The 27,708-nt window shown below is 34.5% G+C and overlaps 1 protein-coding gene across 1 annotated transcript; it reads left to right on the top strand.

Annotated features, from left to right (window-relative positions):
* Positions 1 to 140: 140 nt before the first annotated feature.
* Positions 141 to 20,448, top strand: LOC128219760 (metallo-beta-lactamase domain-containing protein 1-like). Its single transcript, XM_052927722.1, has 7 exons — positions 141 to 195; positions 3,317 to 3,392; positions 3,974 to 4,069; positions 7,647 to 7,810; positions 9,190 to 9,301; positions 16,515 to 16,660; positions 17,198 to 20,448. Exons 2-7 carry the CDS (start codon positions 3,341 to 3,343, stop codon positions 17,309 to 17,311), a joined length of 684 nt encoding a protein of 227 aa, XP_052783682.1. The 5' UTR covers positions 141 to 195; positions 3,317 to 3,340; the 3' UTR covers positions 17,312 to 20,448.
* The last annotated feature ends 7,260 nt before the right edge of the window (positions 20,449 to 27,708 follow it).

Raw genomic sequence — 27,708 nt, 5'->3', positions numbered from 1 at the left:
CCCACATCCAATCCACACGTAGTGTTGGCAAAACAGCAACTGTACATAAGTACGAAAGGACCGAAGGGAAGTATCATGTCTGATGAAGTTGCTCATCAAGGGAGGTGACTATTAATACTGTTGTGTGGTGGTCTCATTGTGAAAAGTGTTGTGTGCTGCATCAATCGCGAAAGTTCTAGCGACGAAGTTCTAGAAGTAATGTTTATTATGTTTTATTAATCTTGTATTTTTAATTTATTATAGGACAGTTGATGATTAAATATATGCAACATTGTATGTGTATTTATAAAGAACAGTTTTATCGACAATGGAATGTATGTATAGAAATCTACACAAGATACAAGTATTTAGGATGTTGTTTAATTCGGACAGCACCGGCTCAATCGAGTCAATGGACAGAAGACAAATTTTGCAATTCTAAAAATAAAATAAAAAATAAAAATGTACATCAGATAAAGCAATGTTTTATTCAAAATATCGAATGACTTTTATCAAGAAAAACACCACATCTGAATGTGACATTTATACCCTATCCTGATCTGCACTTTATGATACTTGATTGATAGTATTTTAAAATGTTAATTTAACTTTTAACTTGCCGAATCTAAAGTTTATATTACGAAATAGTTATCCCAATATAATGAGAATTTGTTTTTATATGGTCACTTTATCATTGTGACAGATATATTCTGCGCAAGTGCATAAACGTTTGTCCTGGCTAACTTGAACAATACAGCACTACAGGTAATGATGGAGGCCATTCTGATTCTGTCTTAGTCGTAACCCACAAGTGCTTAGCCCACAAGCGCATAGCAGGGGGCTAGTGATTTTGGTTTCGGGCTATTGGGAATTCCTTGATGATAACCCGATAAGGCTGGTGCTTTTTCAATGATAGTATCGCGGAACAACGGGTTTTCGACCGCCTAAGGATTATTTACATTTTAATCATAAATAAGTGATAATAAAAAATAAATGTTTGTGTGTACCATTTAAAGCAATCATTCATCTTTCAAAAAACAAAAAAATAAAATATATTTTAATCGTCTTTTGTTTACATTTTGAATCAAAAATGGCGGCTGTCACATGTTGTATTTTACCTAGATACAACATGCTTTCGACCATGACCTTTAACTTTACTTCGCAACAAAAGTTTGTGCACAATATTTTTTTATTTTAATTTGTATAACTTGTTTAAACTGTTTAATGTATTTTATTTAAAAAAAAAAGTAATTAAATATTTACATATTTGCCATACAGTCACTTTTTGGTTACTTATCACCACAAGAGAGGCAAAGGAATGCATCATCCCTTCTAATGGCTTTCACATGGGTACAAAATGATAAATTCACCCATCATGAACCCTGTTATCACTGGTCCAACTCTGAATGAGCCTCATATGGCCTGCCTAAGCTGCAATATGTTGTCAATATTAAAAATGACAAATTGGTGTTGTTTCAAGTATAACTTAAGTTTTTTTAACGCTCCCATTCCCATGCTTTTTCAAATGAAGTTTTCTGACAGTTCTACTGTTATGGTTAACAATTGGAGCTTATTTTTACTGGAAGTGACGCAAAATATAAGTGTTTTACCCATTTTCAGGAGGCGGTCGAAAATAGGTTGTGGTCGAAAATAGGTTGTTCCGGATTAACTAAATCTCATTTTTAACAATAAAACTGGCAAAAATCCTATAATTTTCTCAACAAAATGACTTTTCAAATGTCCGCTAGACAACTCCAAATTAATCTATTCTGTTCTATGTATTTTCAAGAAAAAAAATGGGCCAAGCAAGCGAAAAAAAATAATTTAAAACTTTTTTCCCTTTCAAAGAAATAACTAAGTGGCGAAAGGTGATTAAAAACTACATTCTGAAGGCTAGTGAAAAGTTGTATATATTATCTACCTTCACATATGTAAAACACATTTTACTCTGATGTATGCAAGTTTTGTGAGCATATTATCTTTATTTATACAGCATAAAATCAAAAAATCATAGCAGTAGTTTACTAAGTCATGAACAGTGCATTTAAAATTGAAAATAGTTGTACTTTTTTGTTGTATACAGAATGTCAAACCACCTTGTATTAAAGTTTTATACATTGTTATACACAGAAGTTCAGATAAGGAAAAAAATAGATGTTGTGCACCAGCAGCCTTTGTTAAAGACCCAGGGCACGAGGATATGTAATCTGAACATTGTTACAAGACCGACTAATCTACTTCTCTTACATTCCACTTGTAAATTGAGTCAAAAGCTGATGTTGATGACACAGCATTTTACCTCAGGAGTCGGTAGTAGTCCATATAAACAGAAGGTCAACTGTCAATCACTGGGCAGATTTTCAGGACAGTCAATATTATTATTGTGTCCAGAGTTTGAATCATGGTAAAATCCTTTTGGACTTTTTTCACTCCAAATTCTCAAGTACAATCTGTTTACTGCAATGATTGGTAAATTATGCCCATCTAATTTCTTGCCTTGTTGATGTCCCAAGAAGCAGAAAATATTATGAAACTGCTTTATCATCCTCGGTTGATCCGGAAGTCTATGATGGAATATTAACAATAACAAATTGGAATTTTGTATCATATTGCAATTCGACTTATCATGACTAACAGGAGATTATATTCCATTTACTTTTCAAGAAATACTACTAAAAAAATCAGTCTCGGCAAAATTCTAGGTGCGGGCGCAAAAAAAATGTACTTTTTTGCATTTCGGAAAAAGAGGAGTGGTAAATCCGCAAACAACAAATCAATTTGTTGTGGCGTTATTGATTATTTTTATACAGAACAATGACATCATGAGTCTTTGTGTACATCATATCATCTGAATTACTTAAACGCTGAAAGATAGACCTAGGCTTTGATAATTTTCAATTAGGGGCCAAGCATAATGTTTTGTATGGTAATGATTGCCAAGAATTCTGCATCCTGGAGAGTGGATCAGCACATGAACTGTCAGAAAGTCACATTAAGGCATCCAATGCTCTTTATGCTAAATATTTATGTCCTATATGGGATATACAGGTTGCTGGAAACCATATTTGGGCTCAAGCTTCGCTTAAGCTTTGCTTTTATCCAATATGGTTTCCTTTGCCCGGTATATCCCATCTTGGGATACCTACTATCCCTGTAACTTAAATTAATTATTGAATAAATAAATATTGATCAACCAACAAATATTTGTGTAACTTTCTAAAAAAGGTTTATATATCTGTACAATTGTCTGCAAATGAACCTAAGAACTTTCAGCAATTTTTAAAACTCTTTTTCAGGTATGAATTTAATATACTGATATAGATTTATTTCTTTTCAGTTGGTTTAAATGGAAGATTGAATCATGTATCAAGTCCATGTTTTGAAAAATGGGTACAGTGAAATTGAGGCGCAAGGTACAATTCAATTTTATTGAGGCCAGCCCTAAAATTGTTTGTTTACATGTTTACAGTCGCCCTGACAGACATATGTCAATGGGTCAAGAGTTTAGTTGGAAATTGTATTTGTTCAAAAGAATAATTTTTATAAGTGATTGCATAACATGAGACAAGAGGACAAGGGTTAGGGTTGTGCTATAGTAATTGGCTAAGCTTGCCTGTATTGGAGCATTTCTGGTTCATGCTAATCAAGGCTTTTGAAAAGATGGGTTTGGCTTTTATAACAACTTGAAAATATATGATTTTAACCCTAAAGATTCTAATCCTAAACGCAGGAGGACATGTTTGCATATTCCCGAAGAAGAGCTAACATGCTTTATGGAATTTGCTAAAATGGCCTCATGCATCATACAGCACGACCACAAGAGAAAATGCATCCTTAAAACATTTTTATTTAAGTACTGATTCTTGTGATGTGAACTTGTGACTTGAAATTGTTCTTTTGATTTAACAATTGAATTAAATAAATAACGATTAACATATTATCCACCAAGTTGAAACACTTCTTTATTCACAATGAAGATATTGATTTATTACAGGGAAAAAAGCATGTGGGACGATAACATTGGTGAAGGGGAAAAAGAACATCATTGTTGATACAGGCAACCCCTGGGACAAACAGACCATCATTGATGGTAAAGTACACACCGGTTTTAAAGTTCAGGGTTATTCCGGTACTCAGTATTAAAGGCTTTTAACTTCAGACTATTGCACAGTTTTTAGCTCGACTATTCGAAGAATAAGGAGATCTATACTACTCACCCTGCATCGGCGTCACACCTTGGTTAAGGTTTTGCGTGCAAGCACACATAGGTTAGTATCTCAGCAACTACTTGAGGTATTGCATTGAGACTTTATATAATGGTTATCAACCATCCAGCCTTATTAGTTAATCAAGTTAGAAATCTCTACTTTGCATTAAATGCAAATAATAGGCCTTTATTATTCAACTTAGATATTCTGGTTAAGGTTTTGCGTGCAAGCACACATAGGTTAATATCTCTGCAACTACTTGACGTATTTCACTCAGACAATGGTACTTAACCATCCAACCTATATGATCATTCATAATGAAACCTTACCCAGCTTTTTTTATGCATCCCGAAGGGAGAGCCTATTGTTGCCGCTTTGTCCGTCCTTTTGTCCTTCCGTCCGTCACAGCCTTGTCCCAAGAATAACTTCATAACTACTGATGGGATTCAAATAAAACTTTGTATCTGGATAGATGGCAATAAGAGGACGTGCAGTGCACAAGAACCATAATCTTGTCATGCATATTCATTAAGTTCATTAAGTTATCTCCCCTTAGTAATTTTTTCATAATAAGTGCTTCTCCAGGCCAAAAACTTCAAAACTACTGTTGGGATTGAAATAAAACTTGGTTTATAGATAGATGGCTGTTAGAGGAAGTGCAGTACACAAGAACCATAATCCTATCATGCATATTTATTTAATTATCTCCTTTTAACCTTTTTTTCATAATTGTTACTTGTCCGGGCCACCACTTTAAAATGACTGATTGGATTGAAATTGGTTTATAGATAGATGGTGCAATGATACAATGGTACTCAACCATCCGACCAACTTAATTAACCAAGTTAGATAACTCTAGTTTGCATTTAATGCAAATTATTGCCTTTTATTATTTGACTTAGAGGTTAAGGTTTTGTGTGCAAGCACACATTATTTTAATATCAAAGCAACTACTTGAAGTATTGCATGGAGACTCGATACAATGGTACTCAACCATCCAACCTACTTAATTAATCATGTAAGATAACTCTAGTTTCATTTAATGCAAATAATTGCCCTTTAATTTTATTATTCGACATAGAAATTCTGGTTAAGGTTTTGCGTGTAAGCACACATAGGTTAATTTCTCAGCAACTACTCGATGTATTGCATTGAGACTTTATAGAGTGGTATTCAACCACCCAGCGTAATTGAACAACCAAGATATATAACTGTATTTTGCAAATAATTGCCCTTTATTATTAGATAAAAAAATTCTGGTTGAAATTTTCCATGTAACCACATTTATGTTAATATCCCAGTACATCATGAATTGCATTGAAATCTAATCTAACAGTGATCCATGCATGTTTCCCCAAAACTTTTCAATCCTTACACTGAAAAGCGGCGGAATAGTCGAGCGTGCTGTCTCTGTGACAGCTCTTGTTTACTTGGATATTTGCATCAAAAACAGTAGGAATAACATGTGTACCTTGATCATTCATACTGAAACCTTACCCAGCTATTTTTATTACCGGAAGGGAGAGCCTATTGTTGCCGCTTTGTCCATCCTTTTGTCCTTCCGTCCGTCACAGCCTTGTCCCAAGAATAACTTCATAACTACTGATGGGATTCAAATAAAACTTTGTATCTGGATAGATGGCAATAAGAGGACGTGCAGTGCACAAGAACCATAATCCTATCATGCATATTTATTTAATTATCTCCTTTTAACCATTTTTATACGCCCGAAGGGTCGTATTATGTTATGGCCTCCATCGTCTGTCCGTCTGTCCGTCCGTTAGCAATTCCGTGTCCGGGCCATAACTTGGTAACTAATAAAGCGATTTTCAAATAACTTTATACAAATCATCACTACATTAAAAGGATGTGTCGCGCGCAATTTCCACGTCCATACCTCAAAGACTAGAATCACCATGGGGGTGTGTTAGCAATTCCGTGTCCGGGCCACAACTTTGTCACTAATAAAGTCATTCTCAAATAACTTTATACAAAGCATCATTACATTAAAAGGATGTGTCGCACGCAATTTCCAGGTCCATACCTCAAAGACTAGAATCACCATGGGAGGGCGTTACAACTTTGTCACTAATAAAGTCATTTTCAAATAACTTTATACAAAGCATCATTACATTAAAAGGATGTGTCGCGCGCAATTTCCAGGTCCATACCTCAAGGACTAGAATCACCATGGGGGGGGGGGGGGCGTTAGCAATTCTGTTTCCGGGCCATAACTTGGTAACTAATAAAGTGTTTTTCAAATAACTTTATACAAATCATCACTACATTAAAAGGATGTGTCGCGCGCAATTTCCAGGTCCATACCTCAAAGTCGAGAATCACCATGGGGGGACGTTAGCAATTCCATGTCCAGGCCATAACTCAAAGACTAGAATCACCATGGGGGGACGTTAGCAATTCTGTCTCCGGGCCACATCTTTGGAACTCGTCCGTTAGCAATTCCGTGTCCGGGCCATAACTTGGTAACTAATAAAGCGATTTTCAAATAACTATACAAATCATCACTACATTAAAAGGATGTGTCGCGCGCAATTTCCAGGTCCATATCTCAAAGACTAGAATCACCATGGGGGGCTTTAGCAATTCTGTGTCCGGGCCACATCTTTGTTACTCGTCCGTTAGCAATTCCGTGTCTGGGCCATAACTTGGTAACTAATAAAGCGATTTTCAAATAACTTTATACAAATCATCACTACATTAAAAGGACCTCAAGCCGAATCTTCTTCGGGCGTATAATGCTCCGTTTTGCGGTGCTCTTGTTTCATAATTGTTACTTGTCCGGGCCACCACTTTAAAACGACTGATTGGATTGAAATTGGTTTATAGATAGATGGTGCACTAAAACCATAATCATAAATTATCATGCATATTTATAAAGTTATCTTTTCAAACTTGGTGCCTTCACACCCTTGTTGAGAATAACCTCAAAATTATTGATGGGATTGAAATAAAAGTTGATGCATAATTATAAAGTTATCTCCCCTTAACAATTTTTTTTCATGGTTGGTGCTTGTCCTGGCCATATTTTGGAAAATACTACTGAGTTTGAAATAAAACTTGGTATATAGATAAATGTCAATGAGAGAAAGTGCAGTGCATAAGAACCATAATCCTATCATGCATTTTAATTAAGTTATCTCCCCTGAACCATATGTTTATGATTGGTGCTCGTCCGGACCATATCTTTGAAAATACTTAAGGGATTGAAATGAAACTTCAAATGTAGATTGATGGCACTGAGAGAAAGAGCAGCTCAAGGGAACCATAATCCTGCCCTGCATTTTATTCTCCTCTGAAACTCCTCTCATTTCTTGAAATTTACTTAAAAATTTAATTCTCAAACCTGCCCATATGTTTTTATGTTATGATTATTTAAATGAAGGTGTTGCAGAAAGGAACAGGGTGCTTAGGGTGAATATGGAATATAATACTTTTCAGGTTTAAAGCTGCACGATCTTGTGCCGGAGAAGATTGACTATGTTGTGTGCACACACGGGCACTCGGACCATGTTGGAAATCTAAACCTCTTTCTAAATGCAATACACATTATCTCCCACGATATATGTATCGGGGATACCTATGTCCTCCATGACTTTAAACAGGTAATTATTTAAGCAGTCTGAAGTGAGTTTAAATGATGTTTTTACATACATGTATACTTAAAAGATTATGATTTTGATCACAGATATCAATTGTATGGCTTTCCATATAAGATAGTTTATGATGTCGAAATATATATTGTAGGACATTCCATATGAGATAGATGATTGTTTTGAAATATCTATTGTTGTGAATGCCATATGAAATAGATGCTGTTGAAATGTCCAATTCATATGAGATGATTATGATGTCCATTGTAGGGCATTCCATATGAGATGGATGATTATGTTGTCTATTGTAGGGCATTCCATATGAGATGGGTGATTATGTTGTCTATTGTAGGGCATTCCATATGAGATAAATGATGGTGTTGTGTATTGTAGGGCATTCTTTATGAGATAGATGATGATGTTGTCCATTCTAGGGCATTCTATATGGGATGATGATGGTGTCAATTGTAGGGCTTTTCATATGAGATGGATGATGATGGTGTCCATTGTAGGGCATTCCATATGAGATGGATGATTATGTTGTCCATTTAAGGGCATTCTATATGAGATAGATGATGATGGTGTCCATTGTAGGGCATTCTATATGAGATGATTATGTTGTCCATTGTAAGGCATTCTATATGAGATAGATGATTATGTTGGTGTCCATTGTAGGGCATCCTATATGAGATAGATGATGAGGTTGTCCATTGTAGGGCATTCTATATGAGATGATGATGGTGTCCATTGTAGGGCATTTCATATGAGATGGATGATGATGGTGTCCATTGTAGGGCATTCCATATGAGATGGATGACTATGATTTAAGGGCATTCTATACAAGATAGATGATGATGGTGTCCATTGTAGGGCATTCCATATGAGATGGATGATTATGATTTAAGGGCATTCTATACAAGATAGATGATTATATTGTCATTGTAAGGCATTCTATATGAGATGATTATATTGTCATTGTAAGGCATTCTATATGAGATAGCTGATTATGTTGTCTATTGTAGGGCATTCCGTATGAGATGGATGATTATGTTGTACATTGTAGTTCATTCCATATGAGATAGATGATTATGTTTTCCATTGTAGGGCATTCCATATGAGATGGATGATTATGATGTTCATTGTAGGGCATTCTATATGAGATTGGTGATTATGTTGGTGTCCATTGTAGGGCATTCTATATGAGATAGATGATTATGATGTTCATTGTAGGGCATTCTAAATGAGATGGATGATTATGATGTTCATTGTAGGGCATTCTATATGAGATGGATGATTCGATGTTCATTGTAGGGCATTCTATATGAGATGGATGATTCAATGTTCATTGTAGGGCATTCTATATGAGAAAGATGATTCGTTGTTCATTGTAGGGCATTCCATATGAGATAGATGATGATGTTGAAGTGATTTCAACCCCTGGCCACACATCATGTGATGTCAGTGTCAATGTGCAGACCGACAAGGGACAAGTGTGCATTGCAGGTAACTAATAGGTTTTGTGATGGTGATATATGTCATAATGTGCATTATATCATTATGTAATGAAAGGATTTTTATAACTTGTGTGGTTGAAGTGCGGCCTACAGACCTACAGAATTTATGCGCAATGGTTACAAAATGGGACATATCCTTTCCGCTACCATAGCCGCCTAATGCAGACCCTAAATTCGAGTGTCCCCATTACCTCTATCATTCACCGGCGAACTACCACAGCAGTGTAAACTGTACTCAAATTTTTGGCTTCTGATTACCGCTATCGTACAGCGTGGAAATACCGCTTATTTTTATAATCTTGTACATGTTTTGCTAAAAGCAGAGACTTAAATCTCCCGATTAAAATGCGTTAGCAATTAGGTAAAATGTTTATCAAATTCGAAACAGTATATATTTATAACACAATTAAAGAATTTGATTACAAACATTATATAGTACATACAATTATATAACATAACACCTTTATAAATCAAGTTTGCATTTCACGAATTAGTGACATATACATTATCCCTAATTAGGTAATGTTCTAGTGAAAATGTACATTTTTCCTTTTACTTTAACTGTTTAATAGACACATTAATACAATAAAATGCATTTTATTGATTTTATTATGTAACGGCAATTAAAATATTCACTTATTAATATATATGACAATTCGGCATAACTACGCTCTGGTTGACTTCGGAAAAATACAAAACTCTCATTAATACACTACGGATATGATGAATTTTGAACAAATATAGGAATAACCGTAGACGTGTGTTGTAGTAATTTGATTGAAGACAATCATCAGTAGGTAAACGCACATGCAAAACAGCGCAATGGTTATCCTGTGATATGTAGGTTGTGGTAATTTTCATCTTCGGTATTGGCTACTTTTTAATGTTTATAAAACTACTATAGGCGAGTTTTGTAGATAGGAATTACTTCTTTGAACAATTTGTTAAGCACATAAAGGATAATATTATGCATTAGTACACTCTGGTAGTTCTAGTACAAACAGTTCAGGTATATGTATTTCAAAATTGCCGGAGACGTTTAATGTTATGATCAATCTTGGAATTATACCACGTGAGCATGCATAGATACACTATGGCAGTTTTAACTTTTGTAGTAACTCGATATTTATGTCTGTTGTTTTCCTCATAAATACGCTACGGCTAGTATTTGATATTTCTAAAACAGCAATTTTGTACTACAGTAGTAGAAAAAGGTTTTCCAAATATTTCAAAAGTACAATGCTTGAAAAGATGTTTGTAAGGCAACGTTGCGATTTTTTTATTGTTTCAATCATATTATGCATGTGTGTGCTTGAATCGGAGTAAATTGAAAAAAATCAACATAAACACTCTCTGGAATGCCATGTGTGACTAAACTATGTATGTATAAATACGCTATTTTAGCCGTGCTTAATTTTAATGCAGACATCACATTATCACAGTTTTCCAGGCACGTGTCATTCTACGTAAAATTCAGTAATAAAACAAAAAGTGAAACTTATGATTAAAGAAGTGGTGTAACATTATGTTTGTGTCTCTAGTTCATTGTTATTTGGGTCCTTGACGTGTACCCCTTAACAGGGCCTATTTTTTGCTGTTCAACTTATGGGCTTTTCCCTGTAGTTTTCATTATATTATTCATATTTTTGTATATTTTAGTATTTACACATGCATAGAGCGATTACAAAACAATATGTTTTTTATCAAATAAATCAGAAAGGAATTAAAATAACAATTCTCTATCCAAATACGGATTCACTATTCATTCATACATCAAGGTTATAAAACGTATAGTGCAATTATGTACATCATAGGAACTTGAGGGATACATAGGGATAAAATTAAACATGACGAAATTCAATAATGATGATAATTTTTCTCCAATCAACAAAGAACACATGTACATAATTATATAATAGAAAAACATAGACCAAAACATAAATCAAAGTATTTGACTGTAACTATTATATTGCTAAAAATATCGCAAGATTTGTCACGGGAAATAACACCAGTATAATCACAGCCTGCGATTAACGAAACGGCAACAGAGTCTAGTGGAGTTTCTGTGCAATGCAATATCATCGGTCTGTAAAAGGAAATCACATATATTGATGAATATTTGTTATAAAGACACGTTGTTAGCAACAATTGCATTGTATATGTGTAATTTCGAAAAATATGTCCTCATTTTAAGCATGAAATGTTAAATTCTATAAAAAACAACAACATTAAAACAAACATTATTCGTCCCTTCAGGAACAAAAGGTTGACACCTGAACAACATTTTGTTATGATTATTTCATCAATACTATATTGAAAATTTATTTTAATACATGATTGATCTAAACGGCGCTTTCTTGTACTAGACTCTGAAATTCAAGATGTGCCATTAAACAGTAGAAATAATTTAATGTATGCATTTTCATGAACTTCAGAGGCCGTTCATTGTTTCAGTTTAAGGGTCATTTCAAAATGCAATTATATAAAAAACATATATTATTGAAAATGTTTTACATACATGAGCTGTTGTTTCCCGTTCCTCTGTGTTTCTGGAGCCATAGTCTTGTTGGACTTGACATCCATTCGGCCTTTCATAGAGGTAATGCCACGATACGAAATAAAACATTCCCTTTGATAAAATTTCATTTGAGTTTTATTTTATAAACATTAGAATTATACTCGTGCAAGCTGACTCTGCACTGCACATTGCCAAAGAGGTCAAGTTAAAAAATGTCGCTTGTTTGTTTGGATTTAGTTATACGTGTGCTATTCCCTCCGAAAAGTTGTTCTGTAACGTAACAACAGAAACATAAACCATTAAACAGCTGATTGGTTTTAAAAGATGTTGTTCATGTTTCATTTTGGTGGTACATGCAACGATCAATATGTTATTAAACCTGATTATGGTTACTATTTAACATTCTACGGCATGTTTGTAATGTACTGTAAAAAAGAATTACCATTCTCTCAAACAGCTTATAGGTAGCCTGAGGGTTGACGCTTTATACATGATGAATCATAAGCGAGAAGTCCACAGCAAACCACACAAATTAGGTCAACAAATAAGCACTTTGTGTTGGTACACTGTAAATGTTGACTGTCTACAACACCCATGTTCTTTTTTAATTGAAAATAACTTTGATGCATGTTTTTTCCCTCTTTCATTTTGTATTTACATCTTCCGTCAAAACCTTGTTCTGTCGGCTATTTATAATAGGATTGAAAACTGTCATCGGGTTGCACACATGTTTTGATTATTCCCATGCAGTGGACATAAGTTTCCGGTCCGAAATATTTCATGCCATGTGTTCCCCTCTGCTGAGCATCCTTACTTTGCCATCTCTTTTTATTGGACTGATTTTGCGATTGACCAATATGTCCTTCCGGTGTTTAATGCATGACACGAATGTGTAGATTTTTTCCAAACGCCAGAGATACTGATGTTTTAAACTTGTCGGCAAATACAACATGATCATCCTGTGATGTTTTCTCTTCAGTTCTCTACAACTGTTTGAGTCAACCCTACTTATATCTTTTGACTTAAGTACTCCTGGTAATTCCTGAGATACCCCATGACACACGGAGCACCAACATTTCTTGAATGGTGACCGTGACATTTGATCATTTCTTCATCAACAGATATGTATTGAGCATGTTGTATAAAGTCATGCTCCTTTCCCATACAACTTTCATAACAGGGGTCACTGTGGTTTCAATGTAACCTTGATGCGACCTTGTGATATTTGTCGGTTGGTTTATTGTCTATTACAGTGGTTTTCATGGCAACTGTGACAGCGCTATTTTGTAATGGATGTTCTGTTGATATATTTGCAGTCACTATGGTTTCCATGATAACTTTATAGCGATCACGTAATAGATGTCCGGTTGGATTTATAAGAAAGTTATAGCATATATTTCAACAGTTTTAAAAGGAAGCGTAACTAACGTTAAATGACCTTCAAAGGCAACGTCGCCTTTTAAATGGGTTGTGTTATGTTGATTACGTATAGGAAATACCGCTGCGTAGTTTTGCATACTTCTAGATTCAAGAACGCTACCAGAGTGCACTTAAGTGACTGATTTAGTTTAATTCAAACATGAAATGTCTACCTTATCGAAGTTAACACACAGTCCGTAAAACAAATATCACAGTAATACCACTGCGCAGTTTTGCTCATTTCTTAAATTTAACAGTGATACCACAGCGTACTTATGATACAAGAGGAAAAGCATAAGCATGCTGTTTTATTAAAGCAAATTTACAAATGCCAGAGGCGAATAATGTTGAATGACGATTTTTAAAGAAATACCGTTGCTTATTTTTGCATGGTTATTATATTTGAAAGAAATTCCGTAGTGTAGTAACTGTTTCTAAGACAAAGTACCATAGCGTATTAATGCTGTTTTTAAAATTCACAATCCTTCTTATTTTAATGAAAAACGTACCACAAATTTGTGGAAAATGTGCATTTTGCGGCTGTGGAACTGGGCGTACCTACTTTTTCAGTACGTTTCAGTCGTCTACAGTATTCCTATAGTAAAACAGTAGCGGTAACCAGCACCCTTGAAAAATTGGTCTGCATTAGGCGGCTACGGTAGGGCGTCGATGTACGGTCGCGGTATTCGAAAGGATATGGTGTCACATTAAAAATGTTCAGTAGATTGCAACATAAGTGTGAATTTGAAAGCAAGCTGAAGAATCTTAAATAAATCTTGGTGAGGGAACGGTGGGGAATAGATTATTATAAGTAATAATGCAGAAAATTGAAATGTGTTTACTAAAAGATCCTGCCTTACTTTACCTTCCACAAATAGTCAAAACATCCTCAGCTAATATCCAGTTTCATTTAATTAACTTTACATTTGCAATAAACTTGCGTGGTAAAAGCAATGTTCATATATCCGAGTTCATAAAGGTTTATCAGTCACTGTTATGAAACTAGCTAATTATCCCCCGCCGAATTGAAGATTTCGGGAGGGGGATATTGTTTTGGCGTTGTCCGTCTGTCATTCCGTCCTTCCGTCCGTCTGTCCAGTACCATATCTTGGTAGGCATTGATGAAAATGTTCAAACTTGGTCAGAATGTTCCCCTTGATAATATCTCGGCCACTTTTAAAAGTGGGTCACATGGGATCAAAAACTAGGTCACTAGGTCAAATTTTAGAAAAATCTTTGGGAACATACTACAAGCATTATACATGGTCAAATATTCATGAAACTAAATCAGAATGTTTTCCTTGATGAACACTTGGTTGTAAATAAAACTGGGTCACATATGATCAAAAATGAGGTCACCAGGTCAAAATTGGTCATGATGAAGAAATATGGACCACTTAAAAAAGTGGGTCACATGGGTCAAAAACTAGGTCACAAGGTCAAATCTAAGAAAATTCCTTGGAACATACTAGAGACATTATACATGGTCAAATATTCATGAAACTTAATCAGAATGTTTTCCTTGATGAACTCTTGATAAATAAAACTGGGTCACATATGATCAAAAATGAGGTCACTAGGTCAAATCTTAGAAAATTCTTGTCCAGGACCATTTCATGGTAATGATTGGTCAAGTTATGTTCAAAATTGGTCATGAAGTAAACCTTAATGAAATATGGAACACTTAAAAAAGTGGGTCACATGGGGTCAAAAACTGTTTGGAACATACTAGAGGCATTATACATGGTCAAACATTCATAAAACTTCATCAGAATGTTTTCCTTGATGAAATCTTGGACTGATATAAAACTGGGTCACATATGATTGAAAATTAGGTCACAAGGTCAAATCTTAGAATTTTTTTGTCCGGAATGGAAATGATTGGTCGGATTATGTTCAATCTTGGTCATGATGTTCCCCTTGATGAAATATGGACAGCTTGTAAAAATGGGCATATGGGGTCAAAAATTAGGTCACTAGGTCAAATTTTAGAAAAATCTTTGAAACACATTATAGGCAATATGTATGGTCTTATATTCATGAAACTTGATCTTGTTTTAAACAGGGTCACATGTGATTAGAAATTAGGTCACTAGGTCAAATCTTTCAAAAATCATGTCCGAAGCTATTTTATGGTGGTGATTGGTCTGAATAAATTCAAACATGGTCAGAATGTTCTCTTAGGTTGAATTTCGACTGCGTTTTAAAAGTGGGTTAATGGGTCAAAAACTAGGTCACTATGTCATATCTTACAGAAATCTTTGGAACACTCTACAGGCAATACATCTGCTCTATTTTCCATGAAACTTAATCAGAATGCCTCGATGAAATCTTGGAATAGTTTGAAACTAGTAGGTCATGTGGGGTCAAAAATGAGGTCACTGAGTCAAATCTTAAAAAACCTTTGGGACACTCTAGAGGCTACATTTTTTGCATATATCTGGACCAATCTCCATGAAACTTGATCAGAATGTTTGCCTTGATGAAATCTTAGATAAGTTTGGAACTGGGTAACATGGAGTCATAAACTAGGTTTCTTGATCAATTCTAAATGTTACATTATATACAATATTTATTTTTATTTCAAACAGTTGCAATCAAAATCAAACTCATATATATATATATTTCATCAACAGTTGATTTCCATTCCTTGACTTAGCCCAATCAGGCGGGGATATCAATTCAACGAATTTGCTTGTTGTATTTAAAAGTCATCAATTTACATTACATACAATTAGGTTATGACAGACTCTTATTGGTTACAGTTTATGGCCACTCAAAAGCTTTTTTGTATTTATTTAAGTATTTATATTGCCAGTGAACAGAATTGTTGAAAAGTTAAAAATCATGCATGTTGAGCCTACAGCTTTTAAATGCTTTCATTAAAAGGAAATTATTGTTAGTATTGTGTTATGGTAAGCATAGTGTTGTCATCATAATAGTCCATATCATAGTATCTTGACAAAACTTTATGTTGATGACAAAAAACACAAAAAAAATATTAACAGAAAAGTTCTTCTTTTAAGTGCATATGTATTTTTGTTTTAAAGTACCTTATTAGGAATGACGGGGTCATTAATTGAAGTGTCTCTGAAAAGTTCAGAGTTTTCAGTAAACTATAGCAATTAGTTTTCAAGTGCTATTGTTTTTTAAATTGGGCTATTTTCCTTAATTACTTTCAGCAATTTATTTCACATTTTATTTCAATATTTTAATTGATACTATTTCACTTGAAGTTGTTAACTATTGAAACTCCATATTTCAGGTGACCTGTTTGAGCGTCTAGAAGACATGGAAGATTATACGCTGTGGCAGGATAACAGCGAGAATCCAGCTCTGCAACACAAAGTCCGCCTCGAGGTCCTCAAACGTGCAGACTGGATTGTTCCCGGACACGGACCAATGTTCCAGGTATGGATTGCATGTTGATAATATATGCATTTTTATGTGAAGTGACAGAATATGACTGATGGATGATGTGATTTTTATCATGGTAAACCTTAATTTCTTATTTTTTTCACTTTGAGAATAATCTTATTAAACAGTAAGCTACACACAGCTATTGAACAAATAAAGTGATACATAATCATGTCCAACGTAAGCTCCAAACAGCTATTGAACAAATATAGTGATGCATAATTGTAACATGGGAATTCATTAAAAGAAGACTTATCTCCCCTGCCTGACTCATATTTTAAATCAGATTTTGTCTGTCAATTTTCGCACTGAATGTATGTAGTGTTACGGAAGAAAGTAGGTTGCACACATGAGTAAATGTATAGTGATAAAAGAAAATAATGGGGTAGCTTTATTCAATGAAATATGGATTCCCCTAATTGAGCTATTGGACTGTTAAGTCATTCATTTATTTATGCCTGTAAATGTTTTGTTGTAGCAGTGATCGTTTAGATAACAAAACATCTAATAAATATATTGTTATATTTGCAGGTTCCTAATGAGTTCAAGCAACAGCCCCGTATGGTGATGTACGAATCCGTTACACAGGAGGCGGATGGTATGACCTGTCACTCAGAAAGTTACACCGTTATAGAGGAGAACTGATGTTGGCGCTGTCAACAGATCTAGATTAAAACGGATGTTAATACTAGTTAAACGACTAAATTCACCAAACTGTTCTAATACTGAAATGGTTTGCTCTGTGATTGAACCAAGGACAATGAGACAATCATGTTTTGTTTCAAACAGCTACAAATATTTATATTCTCTTAAGGAAAATACATGTACGTACCATAGCCACAATGAATAAATGGGCTTTTTCAAAGACAATCATGGATGTTCTGGATGTTTTTTTGCAGGTATAGCTGCCGTTTATTTCTTCGTAGAAAGTGCACACTGTACACATACATACATGTATTTAAATGATAAAAAGGGATACTTTATGTGTAAGTCAATAAAATGTATTTTCAGAGTAATAACAACAAGTTTTAGACTCAAATTTATGACAATTACTGACCCACATATTGGTTTGGCAGCCATTATAAATTGTTAATTTGCCAACTACTATCTTTTGAGTGTATTGTTACCTGTAATTTTTCGCTTAGTATTATTAGAGTACTATTAACTCTGACTTGATAAAACGCCAACAATGTTTGGTTGCTTTGTTTTAAAGGTTTGTTGCCATACTTAAGTTTGCGATAATATCCTTTGCGGTCTCTTTGTCTTTTATGCATATTTTACATATTATAGTTAGTATTGCAATACTGAAGCTTTTTTGATAAGTTTATTTTTATTGGTACATAGATAAGGGTGAATTTAGTTGTGTGAATTTAGTTGTGTGAATTTAGTTGTGTGAATTGAGTACTTTGAACCCGCACCTACATTAGAAAAAGACTAGATTGTGGCCCTCAGAAAAAGGCGTGTTTTACTATGTGTACAAATCACCTTCTATTTCCTGTATTATACTAGTTTGAGACTTACCTGTAAACAGTTCTGTATGTATGGATGAGAAGAGCCTTATGATCTTATACATGATTTTATTTGGTTCATTATATTCGTCATATTGTCATTAAGTTGCAAACTCTCCATGTTGTGTGTTTTGTATCATACACATCAATGGTGGTGTGTTTTTATTTTTGTTTTTTTATTTGTTTACAATATTGTATTGTTTGATATGCAGTTTCGGTTGGTGCAGTTTGTAACAAGATCTATATGTGTTTCAGAACTGCTATTCACTGAAATGCTTAAAAAAAGCGGGAAGGTGCTAAATATGTACATGTTTAATATGTATTGACATGCACATTGTAAGAAGCAATGAAGAGTTGTCAAGAATCACTTATGTTCTTGGAATATTATATACTACTTTTATGGAAAGTCATACTGATAAAAAAGTTATTCTAGACTATTCTTATTCAGCTATTAATTTGTTTAATAATAATGAATCATATTCATGGAAAAAAATATTGATAATCATCACCGTGTTTTTCTGTCTTTTTTTTAGCTCTTCGTTTTTATTAATGAAACAGCCTTATTGGCATTGTCCTAAAAATGTTATGTTTAGTACTAAAATGTGTAATGATCTACCTCTTGTTCATTAGTTTAATCTAGTCTTCCATAGCAATATTAAGTCAACAGATATAACACTTTATTTGTCACTTTGTTTTTTGTCTTAAATTTGAGCATTCCTTTTCCAATCTTGACCAAACTTGGCTTCAATGTTTACAGTTGTAATACTTTGATTGTGTTTCATCAGGTCGAAATTTAAAATCGTTCTATTGGCTTGTGCAATCAATTGTGTCCAGAGCGTTATGGAAACTTTGTTCACACAATAGTTTAAGAACAGTTTGAACATGGCCAATGCAACATTACGCTTTTAGGCTGTATCCCAGCTGTATATTAACCCTATTGTCTCTAGCTGTTGGTATGTTAAAGGTCATGGTCACAACCAATTTTTTTTTCTGCCTACAAGAAGAGAAACGTTTTACCTAGATCCATTATATTTCAGGTGGGCCGAAGATGACCAATATATGACCCTTATGTTTTTTTGGTTAAATGTTCTGTTTTATCACCCGCATTCACGTGTAGACATACTTAGTTTTCTTTTTAATTTTGAGTTCAGTTGGTCAAAGGAAAAGGTTCAGGTAACTATGAGGTGAAAAAATGGTTTCCGCTCAATAACTTAAGATCCTTCGGGTTCAGGAACTTCATACTTGATATGCGATTGATCATGACTAGTTGGCCAAACTTCCAAGGTTCGTGTTGGTTTGTCTTGCGTCCAAAAGGACAAATTTCATGTCAATCATCGATTATTTCTCAGCTAAGACCAGACAATGGGGTAGATAAGCGCTTTTTCAAAAAAAGCAATCTCGAGTTATTGCTGCAACTCTTCTAATGGAATCAAGGAAATGTTTTGGACAAAACATTACATTTTTACCAACTTCTCTTGTTTTACGTCACCTGCATAGCATGCAGACATATAGGAATCATGTTGTCCAACGTTGACTTCATCCACGTCCTCTGTAGCTTTTTTTTGTTTTTTGTTTTTGTTATTTTATTCAGTCAATACCAACTTAGACACACTGTTTATTGACATACTACCTGGACTGATTTTGATTACCAACCAGATGGCGATATTTAATTTAGAGATATAACACTTTATTTGTCATTTTGTCCTTTGTCTTCAGCATTCCTTTTCCAATCTTGACCAAATTTTGCTTCAATGATAACAGTTGTATTAACTTGATTGTGTTTTATCAACAGTCATTTACTCTAGAGTTATTACCCTTGATTTGTCATTTTTTACCAGTTGTATAATATTCACTATTATTACTTGTCCAATGTTTACTGAACAGGGTTACATATTGTGTATTGTCATATTATCTTTTCAATTTTGAATCAAAAGCCAGATCGTTAGGCCTTGAATTGTAAGAACCAAATTCACTTTAATCGCTCTTCTCCGTAAGCATTGTCTATCCAATCTTTGATTTAATGTCTTACAATGTTAACAAGCATAATAACTCGAAAAACCTTTATCAAGAGCTAAAATAGGTTCGGCAATGAGGGGTGTTCGTGGCAGTCAAATCAGCAGGAAATATACTTTCAATATGATATGATTTGTACTGTGCCCTATGAATTATGTATTTAGCTGCATTTCTGTTATTTCTTTGCTCTTTCCAATTGTTTGACATTTGACTCAATGTATGCACAATTTTGTCTGAGTGAAATTAAATTTGAAAAGGGAAGTTTGTCCTTAGTTTCTACACTTTACATTACAATGTTTTCAGCCCACAATTTAGAAATGGCTGTCACTAACAGTATGTGTTTTTACCACCTTATTGGCCAAATTAAAGACTGACTTGTGATGAAAGTTAACATCAAAAGTTATTCAAATCTTGTATTTTTCTGTCCCCCGAAGGTATCAGACCGGGTCTCTGTCCGTCCTGGGGTTTCTGATCGACAACTTGTGACCACTTAGGCCCATGGGATTCAAACTTGGTAGGAAGGTTGGTGATTACCAGCAAATTAATCTTATTCATTTGAGGTCAGTTGGTCAAAGATAAAGGTTTAGTTGACATTGAAATACAAATCAGTTACCTATCAATAACTGAAGACGTCTGGGAACAAGGGAACTCAAACTTGGTAGACGGGTTGGTCATGACCAGTAGATAAGCCCTATTTATATTGAGGTAAGTTGGTCAAGGTCGTGATAAAACCGTATCAGTTCAATAAATGGTTGGACATGACCAGTTCATGAACCCTTTTAAACTTTGAAACACTTGGGCACAGGGATCACATATTTGGTAGGCAGGTTGGTCATAACCAGCAGATGGACCCTATTGATTTTAAGTTCAGTGGGTCAATTGTCAAGGTTGTGGTAACCTTGAGCTGTAAATCCTTTTCCGATCAACAACTGAAGACCGTTGGTGCCCAGGGACCTCAAACTTGGTAGGTTGGTTTGTCATGACCAGCTGATGAAGCCGGATTTTGAGGTCAGCTGGTCAAAGGTTGTGGTAGTCTTGAGCTAAAAAAAAAATTCCGATCAATACTGAACAACGCCTTGTCCCTTGAACCTTAAACTTGATAGAAACTTGTTGGACATGAACAGCAGATGGAATTTGAGGTCAGGTGGTCAAATGCTTTTGTGACCTTGCGCGGAAAATTAGTTTCCGATCAAACACTGAGGAACGTTGGGGCAAAGGGATCTCAAAATTGGTAGGAAGGATGAAATTACCAACAAATGAACCTTATTGACTTCAAGGTCAGTTAAAGGTTAAGGTCGTGGTATTCTTGAGCTGACCGTTTCCGATCAAATATATTCCATCTTAATAATGGCAGCGATTATTTTTTTCAAACTGCATGAATTCAGTATTATAGCTAGTACCTTTTGGTAAACAAATATATTGAATGAACGGAAAAAGTACAACATAAATACACATCTTGGTACTCGTACTCTACTGGTTATCGACCTAATTCAATAACCAGCCCTGTTGCTCTAGTCGTCAAAGAGTTATTTCCTTTAATGAAAATAATTTACCTAAATTCGGTCTTGTCCGATTGATACTTTAGAAGTCTTCGTCCAATCTTCACCAAATCTAGTCAAAATGCATATTAGCATATTTTCTCGGACCAAATCGATAATCAGCCATATCGCTAGAGTCTTTCGAGAGTAAAATGCCATTTAAGTATAGACATTACCTAAAATTTGTCTTGTCCGATCAATAACTTGAGTCCCAGTCAAACCAGATTTATGACCCCTGAATTGACAAAAGCTGTATTAACAGTGTACGTTCTCTTAATTTGACTAACGTAATATCAGCTATCCCGAAATGTGGTGTAAAAAATAGGACGGTCGACAGTTCTTGGTCACTTTTTCCATTATTTAAGTGTTTGTCTCAATGTAGTCTAAGAAAATATTAATTCAGCGGCATCTTTTAAATATCAAAGACAAAACATTGCACCCCACTGGTGGTCTTATGATCAGGTTGGGAACTTTTTAACTTCAGACTATAGTACAGTTGTAAATATTGTTTTTTTGCTCGAATGTCTGCATCAAAAACAGTAGGAAGTACCATGAAAATTAATATTCATGTAACATACATTAGAAGCAATTTCATACGGGGTTTAAGTCCATTTAGGATTGACAAATATTAAATATGGGGAGGTCGTCATGAAAATGTTTAATATACTAAAGGCTTACTGTCCTAATAGCCCAACAATACTAATTGCCGTCTGTAATATGAGGCTTGGTGGGGGCATTAGGATATCATTGTATTTTACTTTTAGGTTCTGTGGATACATGTGAAATGTAAATTTAAACCACATATTTTGCTCTTTTTAGATGTTTTATATAAAGCATTTAATCAGTCGTTACTTCCATAATTTTAAACCTGCATAAACGTCGAAAAAACAAAACATCGTTTTTATTTATTTCCTCAACTGTGTTTGGTTTATAGTACTTGCCAAACTTCAATTCACTTGAACATATTAGCAAAAAAATAAGACCATGACTCTTAGATAATATCAATTAACGACTTAAAACGACTAATATCTTTATTAAAATGGCTCCAAGACATAACTCTGCCAAAATGGTTTCTCAAATGAACATATGTGCCATTTGATAGTTCAAAATGTCAAACACTATACTTATAATCGCTGGAAACAACAGGAGCAAGACCAGCATTTTATAGTTTAGAAGCACAAGGTACAAGGCTGAACAGACAACCTTGCATATAAGCATATCTTTGCCTTCATTTCTATGAAAGATTACGGGTCATTCAGATACCCTATAGCTAAGTGTAGGTCAAAAGGTCCCGGAAATATGGATTTGGCACCGCAAATAAATCCCGCGTCGTTTAGAATTGGGTTTGTTTTTTAGATTTTTTTCAAGTGTAAATGAGTTTGAAATGCGGTTTAATATCATACCTCAATTCAAGGATGATGATAGATTGTAGCAATGGTCGTTTCCACCCATTTATAGCCACTTGAAATACTCGCCTTTGGTTCGCTTGGTCGATCATGCCGTTTTTTTCATCCGATTAGGCGTAACTGGACCGACCTTTTTTTCCTTACAAATGTTAATTTATTAATGAACTTATTACAATTTGACCATTTTATATTTAAAACTTTTTTTACAAAAGCGATATACCCTGCTTTAGGACGGCTTGGTATAGAATCCATGTTCTGAAAAAAGATATGCCTACCTACCATGGTAGTGGAAACAAAGATTATTGGCCTATATTATTACGGCAACAAATATTAGCAAAACAGACGCGTTGTTTGATTTGTAAACTTTATTACAATAGGTGTCCATTTTACATATAAAAGATAACGAGAGAGCACTCTTTTAAAATATTAATTAATATTATAAAAAAGTAATTAAAAAAGATGTACAAAGAAAATGGGACATTGTATGCAATATAAATTATGTTTAATTTTAGTTATTAAAAAGTTACAGCAGTTTTTATTTTTTTTATTTTGATATAAACTGAAATTGTACGAGGAATGACCATTTTTGAATTTATGTTTCAATGCGAAAATATTGGTTGCAATACTTCGGGATATATGTTTACACATTGATTACACGTCAAACCATTTGAATTGATACCAAAATATAAGGGGTCAACAGGCAAAATTTTACATTAATTCCTTATGGTCGTATAATAATTAATGTTTCTCTACATAGACACATATTGAACATATATTAGACCACGCTGATATCAGGAAACAAAACACATGCCACGCAATAGGTACAATATACTGTTATAAGATATTAATATTTACACACATAGCATACATCAATGGCATGGGACACACAAACAAATTAATTATACAAATAATGAAAAACACAGTTGTAAACTATTAAAAACATATTCTTTATTTCGTACTTACATGCGGTATGAATGCTCAGCCGCGTGTAAGCATGTTAGCGTTATAGCGCATCTTGGAAAATTTGCAAGGGGTCGAGCGTTCATACAACATGAACTCACGAAAATATGAATACATCCTGATATTTCCATTTTTCACTTTTTAATTATGGTTATGGTTTATATAGAAAATTATCGAGATTTTCATTCGTGTTTTACAGCACACAAACAGTGGTCGCGGTTTATAAATTACTTCGAGTTCAAGGTAAATAAAACGTCATTATTGTATTTTTAAGTTTTCATTTACCGTTTTCAAACAGTGTTATTGTGTGCTAGTTTTCTTGAATTGCCAAGTTATAGAAGACTGTTATAATGAAAATACATTTTGTTGCAGTTCATGCAGAATGATTGGAAATTTTACTCTACAGAAAATGATATGTGGATCTTAATATTTAATTATAAACCCTGTTAAGTCGGAAAATATTAGGGCCCAAACGACCCTGACAAAGAGACACATTTACCACAAACGGACCACACACGAATCAAACAAGCAACCGGGATCTTTGTAAACTTTTACATTTAAAATACTTTATGATATGCTCTATTAAAACGAGCAGAGCTGAAACAGTTGTCATATCAAAAATGTGTGAATCCAATTTTCAGATTAATAAAGATATGAAAGTTAACAACGATCACGTAAAAGTTGTTGTTTATTTTAACAGTCTTACAGATCACTATTTCATATAGCTATAGTGCTATTGTTCAGACTGAATGCCAAAACTGTTCCTTCGATGTAAGTCAAGTGCTTCATTTACAACTCAATGACAATAACCACTTCCTGAAAGGCCGGTTGAAATACCCGTATATCAAAGGGTTAACAGCTGCCGTAATATAATAGGAATAGAACGACCATGCGTACAACATTACTGTAAAGTTAGACCAGGAACGCTTGTCAAGTGAATAAGACATATCGAGGATATTGACAAGTGAAAAGGGAAGAAAGCTGATACTAAAAGCTATCGTTACTGCAATCATAATTTTAGTAACGGTAAATTCAGCCTGGTTAGTTCTTAGCTTAGAAATTTTTTCACCAATTCTCGATCCTGAAGAATCCTTCATCATCTCCCTTTGTTTGCGTTTACGAGAGAATAAACTGAATGCGATCAGCGCATAAACCACCACTAAAAATATTTTTTCAAAAAGAATGAGGCCTAATTGAGCAGAATTATAGTAGAAACCAAAATCTGACCACCCAAAAAGACATTTTGGCCCGAGAAATAAAAGTTCACTTGCTTGATAAAAGTCAAACACAGGTGCAGACAACATCATTCCAAAAACGAACACAAGCACCCAGATTTTCTTCATTTGACTCATTGAGAATTGATCACCTAGTGGACGACAAATCCGTTTAAACCTGTCGACTGCAATAACAAGCAAAACCAAACATCCACACGTAGTAACTGTACTCTCAAAATATCGCGAGCACTTGCAAAACACGTTAAAGCTGGAAAATGGCATTACAAGGGGAATCTCACTCTCGTTAAGGTTCATGGGAATAACGACAGCACACTGCAGGACGTCGTAGATGCTGAGGGTGACGATAAGGAGAACGTTTGTGGTTCGCTGTGTGTCTATTCTCTTGTAATAGTACAATGTAAGGATATTCCCAGTCAACCCAACCGTCCCAATGACTGCCATGAACGCCATCAAGAATGTTGCTTGTGTGTCTACTAAGGAGGATATTCCTTCCCATTGTGTCACGGATACGTTTTTTTCCGGCGTTGTTACATTCTCAAAATATGAGAGGTTGTATCCGACGGTGCTAGTATGTGACTGATTGTTCATGGTGTCTGCCGTCATGCTTTCCTGAAATATAAAGAAAAATATACGATTAGTTTTACATAGTTTATATTTATTTATTTGACAACGATTGTGGAACAAGTTATTACAACATTATATTAATCACTGTCGTTGACACGATTTGACGAGGGTGTGGTCTTGTGTTTTTAGGGAAACCGGAGTACCAGTCAAGCTTGGTGACCACAAACCAAACGGACATGCCCCCAGGCCAGGAATCGAACTCGGGTTGCCTAGGTGAGAAGCGAGTTCGCTAACTGGACTACAAATAAACGATTAGTTTATGAGTGAGCGTTTTTTAAAGATAGGCTGTACTTATTTACGAGAGTTCGTACAATAACACTTCGATTTTAATAATCCATGATACCCACTCATATCATTAGACAACGATATACAATTTATTACAATCTATCAAATCACCGTTTATTTTGCGTGAAATCGCATCTCGCCTCATTTCAAAATCATCAAATCTTAAAAACAAAACCTGATTGAGCAGCACTGCATATTCCTGATATCACAAAACCATTTTTATATACTTATAGATTAACGGCTCGTTTCTGTATTAAGAATTTACCTTATGTGATCTTAATGTCTTATCATAACCGGTTTTCAGTAGGTGGAGAACCAAATTATATCTTCAAGAATTTTGAGTTGCAAAACTGCAATTCTTAACAAAAAGCGTGGTGATAATTAAAGACCGATAGGCGATTCCATTGGCTGGAAATGTTATACGTTATACACTTTCTATCTCAGAGACGATTGGCTTTGTTTTTACGAGGAATTAAGCAGAATTTGACCGATCTCTCCTGAAACCGAATTTGACCAAGGGGTCAGTGAAGCTGGCATCGCAAATCTAAGGTTATGTCCGACTGGACGAGAATTCTGCATATCCAAACGTCAAAAGCTGTGTGACAACTCTAGATGTCATTCACCGCATGTCTCGCAGCATTTTGGGTACAAAATTACTCCCCTCGCAAATATCCCATCAACCGGTAGGGGTAAAATTTCCCCTCAAACCTTTGTTTAAGTCGAAATTTGGGATGTGACAGGGTCAAGCGATAATGCAGCCATTACAGGGCGCGGACAGATCCTAATAAACTCAATAACAAGACCAACGACGCGGATTCTATATTTACAGTGTACTTCAGGCGCCAATGGTATTTTTGCGTTATTCAATACTTCTTCTTTATAGATACACTGATCATGTTTTTTATGATTTATCGCATAAAACTTGTCTGAAACATAAGTCGCAAAACACTTTAAAAATCGTGCAAACATTCATGTCTGCATAAATAATTATTGTGCAATACTTTCGCTGGCATTTCATTATAGTATTCTTAATCAAAAGATATATGGTAACTTTAATATAGTAGCCCACAAAACCAAAGTCTCATTGACCATTTCAGAATTTGAATAAAATATAATACCAAAAAAAAAACTGATTGAAATAGCTCTTAAAACAAATTAAAGTTTCGTATGTTTTAGCTGAAAGTCATAAACCTTGTTAATCGAAATATCTCTATTCTCAGCTTTTAACAAGATTAAGTAACGTAAACATATTGTTTCTTGTTACATGATAAGTTTAATTTACATTATATATCACGTGACATAATCATGTCTAATCAATTGATTGCATATTGAGTATATAAATGAATGAGCAATTTAATAAACATATGCATGCATAAATAACAATATCAAAAGAGGTTTGACTGACTGCTACGTTATTAATTCAACAAAGAACAATTTAAATCCATTTTTTTTATAATTGCACTACATTGTTAA

This window comes from Mya arenaria, chromosome 15, assembly GCF_026914265.1.
Source record: "Mya arenaria isolate MELC-2E11 chromosome 15, ASM2691426v1".
NCBI lineage: Eukaryota > Metazoa > Mollusca > Bivalvia > Myida > Myidae > Mya > Mya arenaria.
This window is presented reverse-complemented; position numbering and strand designations above follow the sequence as displayed.